At 40.0% G+C, this 12,161-nt stretch overlaps 1 protein-coding gene across 8 annotated transcripts in view; it reads right to left on the bottom strand.

Annotated features, from left to right (window-relative positions):
• LOC113657607 (nuclear factor 1 B-type) overlaps positions 1-12,161 on the bottom strand; it is a 90,133-nt gene that overhangs the window by 29,558 nt on the left and 48,414 nt on the right. For all 8 annotated transcript variants that reach the window (XM_027169526.2, XM_027169527.2, XM_027169532.2 and 5 more), the window contains exons 3-6: positions 7,608-7,661; positions 4,913-4,981; positions 1,481-1,598; positions 1,158-1,270 (exon numbers count right to left, since the gene is read on the bottom strand). In XM_027169526.2, coding sequence (XP_027025327.1) covers positions 1,158-1,270; positions 1,481-1,598; positions 4,913-4,981; positions 7,608-7,661 — 354 coding nt within the window. The remainder of the gene's footprint in view (positions 1-1,157; positions 1,271-1,480; positions 1,599-4,912; positions 4,982-7,607; positions 7,662-12,161) is intronic.

The raw sequence follows: 12,161 nt of genomic DNA, 5'->3' as shown, positions 1-12,161 counted from the left end.
AGAAGAATCAGACAATGTAGCTAAAGACAAAACAAGGCTATAGTAAATGTTGTGGATGAGACGGTGGGCAACATGACTGAATCTTCGAATAGACTGTACCATAAAATGGGAATCGCCTCATCGCTTCAGTTCTATTTTGGATGACCTCTATCAGGTAAACATGGGTGATCACATGGCACCACATGGTATTTATGACCTGCATGAAGTCATACACTGATTTGTAGTTTGTCCAAAGATCGCATAGCTTTTCCTCCCACATGACTCCTCACCCAAGGAATAGATGAGATATTAATTGGTCAGATAATCAAATGTCTCCAGGATGATAGAGTCTGGCTCTTAAAAGATATTCAGTAAGAATAATAAGGACTGATTAGGCATCTGTTTTTCTTGCATAGCCATGGCCTTACAAAACAACACCTTTTTACTGTGAGTTCAGTAAATTACTACAATATGCTATATTACAGGAGTAGACCTTGAAATCTAACTACAGGAAACCACTGATAAAGCCCAGTATTCTTGGGAGATGATGGCTCATTTTGTTTCTGTGAGATAATTTTGTACTTTTGTGGTTCAGTTTGTGCCAGGCTGCATGTTCGTTCTGAGAAACGTACGGAGTTTGTGATTGAATAATGAGTGTAAGTACAAAAGCAGGTGTTTAGCCTGAGGAATAACGTAAAAAGGAACAAAAAGATCAAAAGCAAAATGCTGAAATATATTAAAATGGGGGAAATAGTTCAAACGTCAAAATAATACATAGATTATGATTATACAGCGCTGTCTTTTTTTTTTCTTGGTAAGCTCTTTGTTGCTTGTAACTGTTCATTTCGTTCATTTTCAGTATCTGCTTTGGAGATCGCTGGGCTCGTGGTGGGAATCCACCCTGGATGTGACACCGAGCCTCATGCACACACATGTATTCTAACAATCATTAGGTGTAATTTAGAGCAGCTGATGTGCCTATTCGTGTTGTTTTTGGAGGTGGGAGGAAACCAGGAATTATGTAGGAAACTCACACAGATACAAAGAGAAGATACACAGACAAAAACACATGACGAGTTATTCCTGGTAGCGCTAAGAGCTAACAGGTCCAATCTAATTTCTGTATTTTTTTCATTCTAAGCTTTCTCTCTCCCTTTCTCTCTCTCACTTTCTCTCACCTTGGTCTCTCTCGTGCCATGGTCGGCTAACTGGTGAGCTTGGGGAAGAGTAAAAGTCTGGGCCTGTGGGGCTCGTCTCCATGCTGTCCTCTGGAACAGTCTTAGGTCGTTTACTGCAGACACACAAAACACACGTGAGTGACTTCATCAATCTTTAGGAGGACGTGTGCAAATATAAAAGTGCTAAATTATATTTGGGGGTTGAGCTGTGGTGTGTGTTTGGTGTGTGTTTGGTGTGTGTGTGTGTGTGTGTGTGTGTGTGTGTGTGTGTGTGTGTGTGTGTGTGTGTGTGTGTGTGTGTGTGTGTGTGTGCGCGCGCTCACCTGCCAGGAGGGGAGGACAGTGGACGATGTAAGCTCACTGAGTTCAGATCATGGTAATATGGCTGGCTGGGCATGTCTGCCATGGTGAAGTTCACCCCTGCCCCCTGTGTGATAGGAGCTAGTGTGTGTGTGAGAGAGAGAGAGAGAGAGAGAGAGAGAGAGAGAGAGAGAGAGAGAGAGAGAGAGAGAGAGAATAAATACATAACAATATAAAGGAGGACAAGGATGTTTCAATCGACAAATGTAATTTATGAATCATTTCAACATTTGCAGTAGATTAGCTATCTCTCTCTCTCTCTCTCTCTCTCTCTCTCTCTCTCTTTCTCTCTCCCTCTTTCTCTCTCCCTCTTTCTCTCTCCCTCACATGCACATGCATACAAACACAAACACACAAGTTTGATACAGTTCTCAATTTGACACAGTCGCTCAGAACTCATTTTGCATGTGGACAAACCCAAACATAACCCGAGGAAGTAAGCCGATCTCTAAAAAGGACCGCCTTCAGGGTAGCAGAGGTGGAATCTGTGTATCACACATATTAGTTCCACAGTAAAAAAAAAAAAAAAAAACTCAAGCTGATCAGAACCATAACCCCTATGGCCCTCTATATTTACACACAAGTACATTTCAGTAGTTTTGCTCTTTTATGGAGTGAGTAATCTATACTGGGACTGAGCCTGGGTGCTGCAACGTCTTATAAAAATTGTCCCATTTAAATCAAACTCAATACAGTGAGCTAGTGTCATTTATATGGAAGTCAATAAATGATCTCACCTCAACAGTTACTCGAGTTTTAAACAGTCATAGTGTTGACTTGGCTGAAGGAATTAAATAAACAGAGGAAGAATATGAACCCCCACATAAAAGCAGTAATTTTTCACAAACTTCAAGTGTTTACAGAGCAGTTTCACAAGCCTAGTGCACTCCAGTGAAGGAACACTGCATAAAATAAAAGGAGAACTCAACCTAATTTCTACTGTTTATGTAGAAGTGTGTAAACCTCAGGTGGCAACATGCTATGATATTATTTTTATACAATATGATACAACACAGTAAAACATTCTACACTCCCATCATTATGTGACCTACACAGAATGCTGTGAACGTTGATGACACAGTGATCGACTATATGCAAATGACCTTTCAATTACTTGCATATAAGTGATTTGCCTATCCGTTTAAATTTATTAATTATTGTAACACACCAGTCATTTGTTCTTTTTAGTGAGCGTGTGTAGTTACCACAGCGAATAACGTCACTGGGTTTTCCGGGACTAAGGTGCTAAAGAACTAAAGAAGCTGTATTACTCAGAATTCACCAGTAAGGGAAACGCACTGGAATAAAATGAACTCGGATTAAAAAAACGTTCAAATTGTTGCAGGTGTTTTCTTTTTTTTTTAATTAAGGTAAAACTATTAATAATTAAAATATTACCTGCAATTTTAGTTGAATTTGATTACATTTTTTAATTGTTTTAGTTGTTATTGTTAGAGTTCATCACCATGAGTCATACACCTATAAAATGAGTCAGGACACGGTTGGCATTCAGTGTGAGATGTTTTTCCCTCTGTTGGATTAACCTTACACAGAATTCTAATGGTTGAATATAACAACTATGAAAAATTTTAGATGCTTATGAATAAAGACATTATTTTAAAGAGCAGGACTGGGTTTGATATCAGCATTGACTTTGAACATAAAATTGATAAATAAAATAAAAAAAAATACAAAAATTTGATGTTTTTTTCTATGACTATAATGCCCTCATAGGCTAAGTAAAAACAGAACCTCTTATGAAGTAAAAACTACAAAATCTTAAAGTCCTGGGTGTCGATATTACAAATGGATTGATTTTAGATACAAATCATTAACCAGCACTGCGAAGTGTAAAATTATAATAAAAAAATAATTCAGTGCTGAACATTGACAAAACAAAACAATTGCAAATTCCATTTTTGGGCAAAGTTTAAGGTTGCATTTATGTGAATGATGTATTTTGTATTAATGTAAATGAAACTGTAAATATCTGCAATTCATAGGGTTTGAGGAAAATATGTAAATACAGCCATTGTAACTAAAAAAAATAGAGTTTGTTGGCTAAACCTACACAAGAACGATTTCAACAAATTGTTTTCTCACACCAGTCTCAGGCTGGTTTATTGTCACAGTTTATTGGTTGTCATTGTGTATTAATTATATATTTAGAATGATAAAAGTCATGTACAAAATTCATCAGCTGCCCTTAAACCTGTTATAAAAAAAATCTTTCAAAATGATTGTCGCTGCTAATCATCCACAGAATACAGATGCAGAGTTGAGAGATCAGTTAGTCAAACTCTGAGTGTTCCTTCAAAGCTCTCATTTCTATATTAGGATTAACTGGACTAACCCTAATTAGGGTTAGTGTTAAGCTGCCCTCACCTTCCTAACATCTCTAATGCCAGACTATTAGGAACGACAGATCCATTTCTCTCTATCACCCCCTTCCTCCCTACTTCTTCACCGGAGTGCAGTAGGCCTGGGTGTGAGCTCTGCTCCTCTTTTAGTGCTGAAAGCCTGGATGATTGGAGACCCAGATTTCTGAAGCACCATGAAAAGATCAGCAGTCCAAAGAGTCCAAGCTGACAGAGTGGCTGACAGTCTCACAAGGTGTGTGTATGTGTGTGTGTGTGCGAGAGAGAGAGAGAGAGAGAGAGAGAGAGAGAGAGAGAGAGAGAGAGAGAGAGAGAGAGAGAGAGAGAGAGAGAGAGAGAGAAAGAGAGCAGCATGTGTGAGACACTGGGCATTTTGTTACATGTAGAAGGTGTAACATGTATCAGTTACAGTGTCATCGAGTGCATGTGTGTGCATATGTGTGTGTGTGTGTGTGTGTGTGTGTGTGTGTGTGTGTGTGTGTGTGTGTGTGTGTGTGTGTGTGTGTGTGTGTGTGTGTGTGTGTGTGTGTGTGCGTGTGTGTTTGGAAAGGGCGGCCTCACAACCCCTCGGCAATACACACAGATCCTGCCTGAGGGAGGCATTGTCCTCAACCAACACAGAAAGAAAGATTCCTGTTGGAACATCTGTCATCGTCTTTGATGAAGGCAGGCATGTCGACACAAACATACTCCTGTATAGTCATTCACACACATACACACACACATACACACACGCATACATGTGTTGACATAGACACATGCTTGCACACACTGCTCCCACACACACACACACACACACACACACACACACACTGCTTCCAGGACCTGCCAGACTGGATTCTCCACACATGTTCTGGGTAAGTAACTCCCTCGCTAAGTCAGTAGGACTCTGTGTGTGTGTGTGTGTGTGTGTGTGTGTGTGTGTGTGTGTGTGTGTGTGTGTGTGTGTGTGTGTGTGTGTGTGTGTGTGTGTGTGTGTGTGACTGTGTATGAGCATGCAGGGCAAGTTGGACTTACTTCTAGATACTCTGATCAGCTCTGAAACGCTGAACACTCCTGATTTGATAAAACTGTCTTCCAAGTAACCTGTGGGCAGAAGAACAAACACTGTTTGTTTAGCTATCTTTTTCTCCAGTTTAAACATCACACTGGATTACATTATTTGCATTGAATTACACACAGCTTATATCATGCCAATTATGCAGGCATTTCTCAGTCTATCTATCTACAGGTATATCTTCCTGTCCTTGTGTTAATCCAGGAAAAGACATTGATCTTGTTACTGTATTCAGGGTTCAGGTCTACACACACATTGAGGGGATAATAACAATATTGCTCAGCATTAGGACCAGTATTGAGTCCAGCGCCACTATACAGTAGATCACTTTGAAGAGTGTGTACGACAGTGTAAATACACTCAGAACATTTTCCCTATAAATTCACTTCTATATTTTCCTAGTTCAGATCCTGACAATGACCAGGAATCCAAGAGAGAAATGGGAAAAGTAATGATGCTTGAATAGTAGGCTAGCTCGAGTTCATGTATGTGGAAGAGGGCAGAAAGCATTTTTCTCTGAGTGTGTTCAGCTGCCAAGTGAAGCGGCATATGCAGCAGATTGAAGTGAAACGCAGACTTGATTCCTGTATCTCCCTGATTGGGGTCTATCCTCCCTGATGATTGTATCATTTTAGATTTATAGAAATTTCAGAATTTTTCAAAACTAGCACAGAATTTCTTTGGCCCAAAACACATTGTTTGATAACATCACAACTTGCATTCAATTAAATTTCAGCTGTCATAGAGAGTAATTACAGATGTGTCTTCACTGGTAGGAGGGTAAAAGAATAATCCTGTGGTAACAATTTCATCAATTAAAAAAAAAACACACAAAAAAACCACAAAATAATAATCAACAATAATCACAAATTTTGACGTGAAACCTGAGCACAATAAAACTCCTGGAGGGGCTGTATAACGGAGAAAACGGGGCAACTTTCCCTGCCTAAATATTGTTGCAACTTTTTACGTTAAGTCACAAACTCTAAATACAGCATAGTTCAAACTATCCTCCCGAGCTCAGTGTAAGGAGGATGGGATACGTAGACCAGGTGAACCCGCACCACCAGCAGTAGCAGCAGTGGAAGGCATGAGTCACGACCACACTGCTGTTCTTCCCCACCAAGGGAAGATGAAAAACCTGCTCTTGCAGAAAATAGCTAATTATACATCGCTGAGCTCATTCTTTGCACATTACATGGCAAGCATCATCTGAGTACTGAGAAGGGGGAAAAAAACAGAGAGCGAGGTAAAAGAGATGTGGGGGTTTAAAGAAAAGCGTGTGGTATGTGGTGTGTTTCCTCTCCATGCCTACACCCCGATGACAGCATACACCCAGCAACATAAACCTCAATCTTTCAGGCATTCAGTCACCTAAGAAATGGCATTTTTTATTTTTCTTTTTTTTTTAAATTATACATGTAACATATTTGGCTTTGAGGGTGACTTCAGTTTATTTATAAGACTAATTGAAGTTCCAAGCCAAATAAATCTCTCACAGCAAATTACTGACTGGAACTAAACAATGCATATTCCTTTTTTCTTGCAGTGTTTTCAAGGACTTTTTTTTTTTCCTTCAGTGCAGGAGAGTCAAAGCGAACACTGTCAGCTGTGAAAGTGCCACCAAAACAGCTGCTTCACTTTGGGTCTTGCTAGGTCAGTAAAGAAGTCAGGAATCCCAAAGATTCCCACACTGGATCATAAATTAAAAGCCAGGATGTGAAACATAAACTAACACATACTCTTGACTCATACATGTGGGATGTTCCATTACACACTTTTAGCCCTATTAGCTTTTCTCCTGGACGTATCTAAGCAGAACAATCGGCGCTTCTCACTCGAGACCCTGTTCCCAGTAGCTGAGAGATCACATGGAATTTGTCAGCACTGTGCCGTTGTTGTTTACAGCACCATACCTCAGGTGAATAGAGTATTTTTTATTCATAATAATATTTACTAAACTCATTCTGTCACCATATAATTGCTGATTCAATTTTTTTTTCCCCACTGAAACTTTTTTCAAACATTTATTTATGCACATGAGGACTTAACAAATTCAGAATAAATGTGCTTTGAATTTTGCATACTTCATAAAACCTAAAATCTTTTGAATGACATTAGAATATTTATTTGACTGAGAAAACATTGTCAAGGGAACGACCTTTACAGAACTTTTGGATTATTTGAGAAAAATACTCACAGTAAACTAGAACATTCCGGTAAGGATGATTTATGATTTATGAAGTGAAGTTTAGAGAATCAGACATAAACTGATGTATGTATTAGGAAACAAGCTTACTGGCTTAAGATATGATGAGATTGGGCCAAGTGGGCGGAGCTAAGTTTCAGATAGTTGTATGTATGTGAATAAAAACAGTGAAATAGTATTTCCTTTGGTACAGTGTAGAGGACGTGTTTATAGCAGATGCAAAAATAAAATAAAAAAAAAAATAAAAAATCGAAAAACTGATTGACGCAACCAAAAATTGGTAACGATGTACCTGTGGTGTCTTGCCTTCACAGAGTGTTGGTAAAAACAAAGGCTTTCTACACTGTGTGTGTGTGGGTGGGTGTGTGTGTGTGTGTGTGTGTGTGTGTGTGTGTGTGTGTGTGTGTGTGTGTGTATGTGTGTGTGTGTGTGTGCGCGCGCGATACCTGGAGGGTTCTTGCCAGGCTCATTGTTACTGGGACTTCCTGACTGCTGTGAGTCTGTAAACAAATATAAAGAACGTGGATTAGTACACAAAACGCAGACTAAGTGACTCAAAGAGCAGTGGCAGCGCAGATTACATTACCCTCATTTATCATCCACTTCCATTCCCGTCAGCTTTATTTGTTAAGCTCTTACCGCTTTCTAGAGCGTTTTATTTGTTTCTCTGGCGAGGGGAAATTACTGAAATCCTTGATTATAATCACCCAGAGCTGACTCTTAGGATGCAGACACTGACATCTGGTAATAAAATGCTGTCAGCATGAATAAAAAAAAACAAACAAAAAAAAAAACACCTAACCACAAATGAATATGTCAGGTAAAAGAAAAACAAGAGAGCGTTTGAACATTATACATTTTAATTAAAAGTATTAAATTCACATGCAAATCCTAATGTATTTTGTAGAACCCCCACCTCATCCTCACTGGGAAAGACTGCAGGAGCTCAGTCCTGACAGGCCAGGCCAGATGTGTGCAGAAACATGTTTGATTTTTTTTTTTTTTTTAGTAGGATGGAGGAACGAGAAAGAAAGTAGAAAAGAAAGGAGTGGAAATGCACAAAATGTGTTCTTTGCAAAACAAAACACAAAACTTGAACGGCTACAGGTGTGAAATATTCGCTTTTGGAGGTCCTGAGCTTGACCTTACATCACACAACACAGAGGCGGTACAGAGGACGAGAGATACAGATTAAGGAGTGGAAAAAATGAGAAGAATCCAGCATCTCTTAAGGGTGTGCTTTTAATATACAGAATCCTGAGTGCTGATATTACCTTACATGACCTTCTGGAGTCAGGTGTGCAGAATTCCACTGACTTCCATTTGACCTCCGTGTTTCGTTTTGTTTTTTTTAAAGCTGTGGGATCTTCTAATTCTCATCAAACACTACAGTTACTGCCTGGTTTCATTTGATTTGTCATTAATAGCTGAAACCAAAAGAGCACAAAAGACATCAGCAAAGCCGAGCCTCCTTCAGCCGAGCGTGTGTCGCCCGCCCCGGTGATTTACACACGCTCTTCGTACATGCACTCACGCAACACAAAGAGCCACACATGTTCGAGGGGCCCTGCAAGAAAGAACCAGACGATACGATCTCTACCATGGAGATTAAGAACGGCATTGAACTTCTTGAACATAGCCTCGTTCGAAAACAATGCTCTTCCTCCTTCTTGTGTAAGTTTTGAGATGAAGAAGTGGTATAACTACACAGAAAATTTTTGTTCTGTGGTCTCAGAAGCGCTTTGCTTGCACAGCTGATGAAGGGATTTTCTTTGTGTACTAACTTTAACTTTTATTACACCCCCACCCCCAAAACAAAAACTGACCATTCAACATGGCTGCACAAATTGGAATGTTCTTGGCTTCAGCTCAAAAATAACCCAAAGGATCCAAAAAAAAAAATAACAATAATAAAATAATGAAAAAGACATTTTTTTTGTGAGATAAAAAAAGAGAGATCACTACAAAATAATGTTAAAAATAGATGATCAAAGCACCTTTCATACACAGAACAAATCAGCTCAAGGTTTGTACTTTAGCTCATCTCAAAGTCGTGTGACTCATCCAGATAAAAGATCCTTTACGTTGTGTAGGATTTAATAAGCTTAAAGCTCGACTGGACTGTTAGGTCTTTGATTGGTGGGACTGGTGCAAGCTGGCAATGTGACAGTGCCAACTCCGATGCCAACTTCCCATCCCCCTTCCCTGCCGATCAGCCTTCACATATGCACTATACGCCATCCATCAGTCTGGATAAAGACACCTCCTACTGCGTCCGAAAAAGAGAGCGATGGAGACGCAGAGAAAAAGGGGAAGGGAAATAGAATGGCTCGAATCTATAGGTGCATTCTAGCATAGCGTTGTTTACTGTGATTAAAGTCGAAACAATAGAGCAGCTGGCTCTGGCATTTAGACATCAAATGCTCCAGACTCATTTTTCATTACGGGCCATGGACACACACCAAATACTGTAGAAACACACCCCACAGCTGTCGTCACTGTATGAGAGAAGTAAAGCACAAATGTGTGTCTGTTTGATTAAAAGAAAACACTATTTTTAACAGAAATTCACATTACTGTCATGTAATTATAAGGTCACGCCTGTGTGTCCAGATGTGTGTGTTTTTCTACACAGAGGTGCATATGCCTTTGCGATGTAGTGTTTGAAATGGAAAAGACGTATGAGAGACGTTTAAAAATAAACGTCTGTAAGCCACGCTCATAAACAGTTTAGCTAAGCCAGTGCTGAATGTGTTGTGTGTGTGTGTATACTTGTAAGAGTGAGCCACATATACCTGAAACACAAAGAACCTCTCCAACACACTTCTTGGCACATAACGACCATGTCAATGTTTAAACAAACTAGCAGACATGTAGCGTGTGAGAGAAAACTAGAGCAACAAATCCATGTCAACAAATCTAAAGAGCAACAAATCATTTCTCCAATTAGCTTCACTCTAGTTACCAATTATTAGAAGTAACTACTCTATTATAGGCTTTAAGCAGAATACCCGGATAATAAACTGGAACATATAATGAACAATTTCAACGTAAGGGTGTTTTTTTTTGTGGTTTTTTTTTTTGTTAATATATTGCAGCGAGAAAATAAAATCAGAGCTTCATAACCTCTGATTATCTATTCATCAGTATGAAATAAGCATGCATGCAGAGTACTTTGTCCTACTTTGTGACAGCGTGTTATTATAGATCAACCCCTTAAAATCCCAGGCTTCACTGTCATGTCCGACAGTCTTCGCTCTTGTAGCCGTAACACAGAAGGTGTTGAGTCACACACTCACAGGACAAACCTCTTTCCTCTTTCTGTCTGATTCCATCTGTCAGTTTCTCATGTGCAACCCAGCTCAGCATTCTTCTCATACAAGTCATCTAATTATATAAGTATGATTCCTTTCCAATTCCTTTATGAAAAAAAACTTTCTTCAGCAGGCTCTGGAAACACACCTCCCACTCTCGTTCAACTAAACCTAAACACACACTCACACTCCTATACTTGGCACGATCGCTCGCTGTGCAACCCATCCGGCCTCTCGTCTCTGCTTTGTGTTTTGTTTAGAGCTATCACATACTTTAGCAACTTTCTTTGCTGGCTGAAGACTGGGCTATATCTCACACACAGACACACACACACATGCACGCTTACACACACGCACTGAACCACAAGGAACATGCATACCGTCGACATTTCAGGAGGAGGCGTCTGGCAGCCATTTTAGAAAGTGAGCAGGGCTGCACACGTACTGCTCTGCTTGCCAAGGAAACAAGGCTTTAGCCAAGAATTCTCTCTTTCCTTTCGTTCCGTCTACGCTCTCTCTCTCTCTTTCTCTCACTCTCTCTTTTGTGGGCCAAACATAGAGAGAGAGAGAGAGAGAGAGAGAGAGAGAGAGAGAGAGAGAGAGAGAGAGAGAGGCAGAAATATCTCCTAATTGTGGGCTGTCCTGGTTGAAATGTTTTGAGCCATGCAGCTGCACTAGTGTAAATACTGCCTGTGGCTAAATGTGTGTGTTTGTGTCCGTTTTTACTGTGTATTTTGGTGTGTGTGTATGTATTCAGTCATCAGTATTTTGGTGCTGGCCGGGATGAGCGCTTATTACCTCACAACACAGGGCCGTGACTTCAACACACACTCACAAATCAGCCGAGGCGGATCCTGGCGGACGACTGTTTAACTTTCTTTTTTTCTCACCATCTTTTTGTCTATCTCAATCAGCCTGTATTTACATTCCCATCAGTGTCTACATATTTCACAATCAGTCTTTCACTCTGCAGTTACTGCTCCGTGTCGGCCCTACGCTAGATCTCTCACAACACCCTTATCGTTTTTGCTTTCTTCACCACTGTGCTCTCTACCACGCTCCTGCTGTCATTTCCTTTTGTCTTACACCCAGCTCTTGTTAATAAAACACTGGGCCTTTTATCAGAACAAGCCATAACCTAAACAGAGATAGACGGACCAAAGCATCCTGGCACACGCGGAGAGTAAGCCAGAGTGAGAGAGGAAGCCTGTCGTGGTGTTTTGGGTGCCAAAGCCACATCGCCTGTGCGGGGTGTGAATAGTGGGCACACCAAAGCCAATGGGCATCTGTTCTGAAAGCTGACACAAAGACAGACTGGCCGCCATCTTGTGATGAACTCATGCTATCTCACGTGTGTCTCAGATAAATGCAAATGGAAGCATCAATGAACGCTAAGGGTTTCAAGAATCTGACTTTTATAGTTTTATCTTTTATATCTTTGTAATTATTTTCTTACTTTATTTTCTTGTATCCCTGTAATGTCTCTATACAACAGATTTTTTTTTCTTTTCTAGTGGTGCGAAGTTTTGATTAACGATAATAACATTATATTCAGTACGGTGTATATTTCAGCATCAGACATAACAGACTGGTGCTTATAAGAATCAGGATGTCCAGTAAAATCTGTCCACATTGTAGGCTTTTAAGTACTTGAGTATTAAGTGTTAAGTACATGAGTTTAACCGC

This window comes from Tachysurus fulvidraco, chromosome 1 (assembly GCF_022655615.1).
Source record: "Tachysurus fulvidraco isolate hzauxx_2018 chromosome 1, HZAU_PFXX_2.0, whole genome shotgun sequence".
Classification (NCBI taxonomy): Eukaryota; Metazoa; Chordata; class Actinopteri; order Siluriformes; family Bagridae; genus Tachysurus; species Tachysurus fulvidraco.
The sequence above is the reverse complement of the archived record's forward strand: the minus strand, read 5'-3'. Positions and strand labels throughout refer to the sequence as shown.